Source organism: Arachis ipaensis, chromosome B04 (genome assembly GCF_000816755.2).
Source record: "Arachis ipaensis cultivar K30076 chromosome B04, Araip1.1, whole genome shotgun sequence".
NCBI classification, from domain to species: Eukaryota; Viridiplantae; Streptophyta; class Magnoliopsida; order Fabales; family Fabaceae; genus Arachis; species Arachis ipaensis.
Window position 1 is genome coordinate 11,457,247 of NC_029788.2, and position 3,281 is coordinate 11,460,527.

Sequence of the window (3,281 nt, forward strand, 5' to 3'; positions counted from 1 at the left end):
GGGTCTCTTCTTGAGCAGTAACCTCAGCAGTCATGGCTACACACTGAAAAACAAAAGAGAAAAACTTGAGACAAACCCAAGATTCTAGAAGTGATAAAAGATGTAAAAAACCAAGGAAAGATAACAAACCTAAGTGATAAGCAGAGAGTAGAAGTGTTGTGTTGAGTTGTGTTATGGTGAAGTGTGAGAGTTATATATATAAATATTGGAAGTAAAGAAGGGTTGTTAGGGGCAGCAACGGTCACATAATTGGATCCATGACAGAGAGAAGAGCCGTTGGAGGATTCTTGTTCCCGAGAGTTTTGCTTGGCGTGAAAAAGCATCAATGTGGATTGTGGCCCCACTCTCCACTAAGACATGCTTCTTCCTTGGAACAACATCACAACCTTATTTTCCTCAAATCTGTTATTATTAGTACTCACTCTTTTGTCACCTTCAACTTCATATACACCTATCTCTCTGTTAATCGATGTTAGATCAGTGAAAATAGTAAGCATTTTAATTTTCTAATAAAAAATTTTGGAAAGCACTACACTATTATCTTGTGACATGGCAGGCCTTCATTTGTTAAAAAAGATTGCTTCTTTGTTTGACTTGGTCTTCCAAGCACCTTGCTTTGCTTAGTTGGCTGGAGAGTAGGGACAAATTACATGTTGGTCTAAAGCATCTCTAAAGAGTAACGTTGCATTTTTGGAATTGATTTCTTGCAGAGAATGATTGCACTTAGTAATGTTTCTCTTAGTTATAACAGCACACCATTAATCAAATTCCATTGTGATATCTCGCATAAAAAAATAAAATAAAAATCCAGTATGGCATATCTGTAGTGATTTATATATCAAATTATATGTGACTATGCTGAAGACTAACTTTGCAAGAAGTCTTTAGGACCATGCTATAGCCCGTGAAAAAATTAGTGCATTATGCAGTACAATAATTTAATAATATAGATCTTAGCAAAACAGTATATGAATATTTCTATTATATCTACACTGAGTTAAACTTTATATATTTGCAGATCTTCTCAACAATTTGTTGTTTAGCACTGATATATGTGTGTATGATTATAATTATCTCCGCAATTTGTGCACAAATTAAACAACTGGAAGTCATGTACCAATAAGATTTGTCCTTTCCTTTATTTTTCAATGAGCATAAATATTGACATCTGACAAGCATATCTAAACAAATGTTTTTGAAGTCAGTTAAGGGACATTCATATAATGAATGATCCTCATTTAATGGCTCTCATCATGCTTCTGAAAATGTGTAATTGTTCCTTTCTTTCTTGATGTCAATAACCAGAACACCTCCATCAACTAAAGAAGCCACCAAATCTTCCTTGATCCACATGAACAAGTCCATACTCCTTGAGCCACTAATATATTATTTCTTCTGGTTACTTTTTTGCTTACATTTTCTACAAACATTTGAAAAAAAAAAGAAAAACAAATCTTAGGATTCAAATTAGAGTTCAAACTTTATTTTCTCATCCAAAGACCTTATGTAAGGTGCAAGTAAGCAAACCAAATGCAAAACAGTAAACAGATGATTTTAAGATTAACAAATCTAACATTTCACCAGAAGAACTTCTGTCAAACTAAAGAGATACATGAATTATGTAAATAATGAATTCCTCACATCACAAGCTAAGTGAATACAAGATTAACCCAAAAAGTGGAACCCCTTAGATTACAAACCAAGCAGATGATACATGATGTTGAACCTTTACATTACACAAACTAACTCCAAATATGTTCATTAGAAGCACTATGAACTAACAGCTTACACATACATTTACATAAAAGTTGCTACATAGTCTACTGTTCCTAATGGGGTAATAATTTAATTAAAATATCTCATCTGTCATACTTTTGCAGAGGACTTCAATTTTGGTACCTTGAAGCTGGAAGAGAACAGTTTCGGAGTCACAGAGGTGAGAATAACTGGACTTTCTTTCCTCTTCAGGCTAGTATTTCCCTGGAACATAAAAAATTCAAGGAGAGGGAAAACAATGAGAATAACAATAAGCAGCACAATCATTACTAGTTATTAAAAATGAAATTAGATATGAGCAGACCAAAATTAGTGAAACATTAGAACAGGCTATACCTTTCCAGATAATTTTGAAGGAGGAGGGGCATCAGGAGTAGATACTTCTTTTTTCACAGAGACATTTCTGTGCCTGCCACTCTTGCTGGTTCCTGAGTTACAAGTTTTAGTCCCTTCCGTGCATCGGTTTAAAACAGGTGTAACTTGGTCTTTCCTGGACTTTCTAACAGATTCCATCTCCGAAGACAATCGTGATATTTCTTGGTTTAATCTTTCTGTCTCAGCCTCCATACTAGCCACTTTACTAACTAACTGTGAAATAGTACTATCCTTTTTGTTATTTTCTGACTCCAGTTGTTCCACAAGTGCTCTTACCTTCTCATTTGCTTTCTCTACTTCAGCTTGTTTAGCACTTAATTTATTGCAATATTCTTTTTCCATGATATTGTATTGATTCCACACAAATTTCTTTTCTGAAACAAGCTTCTCACGTTCTTCTTTTAATATTCTCAATTCATCTTTGATTTTCAAAGAACTCATCTCTTCTACGGAATTCGTCCCAGGTGACTTGTTCTCTTTCTCACTATCAGTGTTTCTTTTCTTCCTCTTGTCAGCATCCTTCAATACTGTTCCTTGATCCTGTTATAATAGAAACTATTCAGCATAATGAAATGCCTAAAAATATTGGAAAACTCAAAAACGTATGCAATGCTGACAGTGAACATACTTCTCCTTTAGCGGATTTGCAAGAATGGTTTTCAAACAAAGCTTTAAAATCGGCCAAATCATCCTCCATATGCTCTGCAGTTAAACAATGCCAAGTCAACAAATGTGGTTACAGTGATTTCAAATTGACAATTAGTACAAAACCCTGTATTACAAAAACCAATAAAAAAAAATGGGTGTCAAAAAACAACGAAAAAAACAAAAACAGACAAGACTATTTGAAAACTAAAAGCAGCTTAACAGAAAACCTCACTCTGTAGAAAGCAATGGGCAATCAAATATTTCACCATCTAATCTAAAACAACCTTCACATTCATGATGTAAATTCGGTGCAACACAATTAAATTCCAGGACCCCTCCCCAGGAAGCATTGGAAATCTATCGCCTAAATGTCAATGGATCACAAAATTACATTAGATAATTATTATAAGTTTAACACTTTAACTATGCTTCCGTACACAAAAATAGCAAATAATCCCAACTGGGTTCAATGGCATGGTCAA

General features: G+C 34.2%; 2 protein-coding genes across 2 annotated transcripts in view; both read right to left on the minus strand.

Annotated features, from left to right (window-relative positions):
* The window catches only part of LOC107638949 (patellin-4), a gene marked incomplete in the record, with an annotated part of 2,096 nt that extends 1,947 nt beyond the window's left edge, over positions 1-149 (minus strand). The window contains 2 exon segments of the mRNA XM_016342349.2: positions 1-43; positions 130-149. Coding sequence (XP_016197835.1) covers positions 1-34 — 34 coding nt within the window.
* LOC107636090 (kinesin-related protein 4) overlaps positions 1,666-3,281 on the minus strand; it is a 2,105-nt gene continuing 489 nt past the window's right edge. The window contains exons 3-5 of the mRNA XM_021122340.1: positions 2,768-2,884; positions 2,113-2,691; positions 1,666-1,980 (exon numbers count right to left, since the gene is read on the minus strand). Coding sequence (XP_020977999.1) covers positions 1,867-1,980; positions 2,113-2,691; positions 2,768-2,884 — 810 coding nt within the window. The 3' untranslated portion in view covers positions 1,666-1,866. The remainder of the gene's footprint in view (positions 1,981-2,112; positions 2,692-2,767; positions 2,885-3,281) is intronic.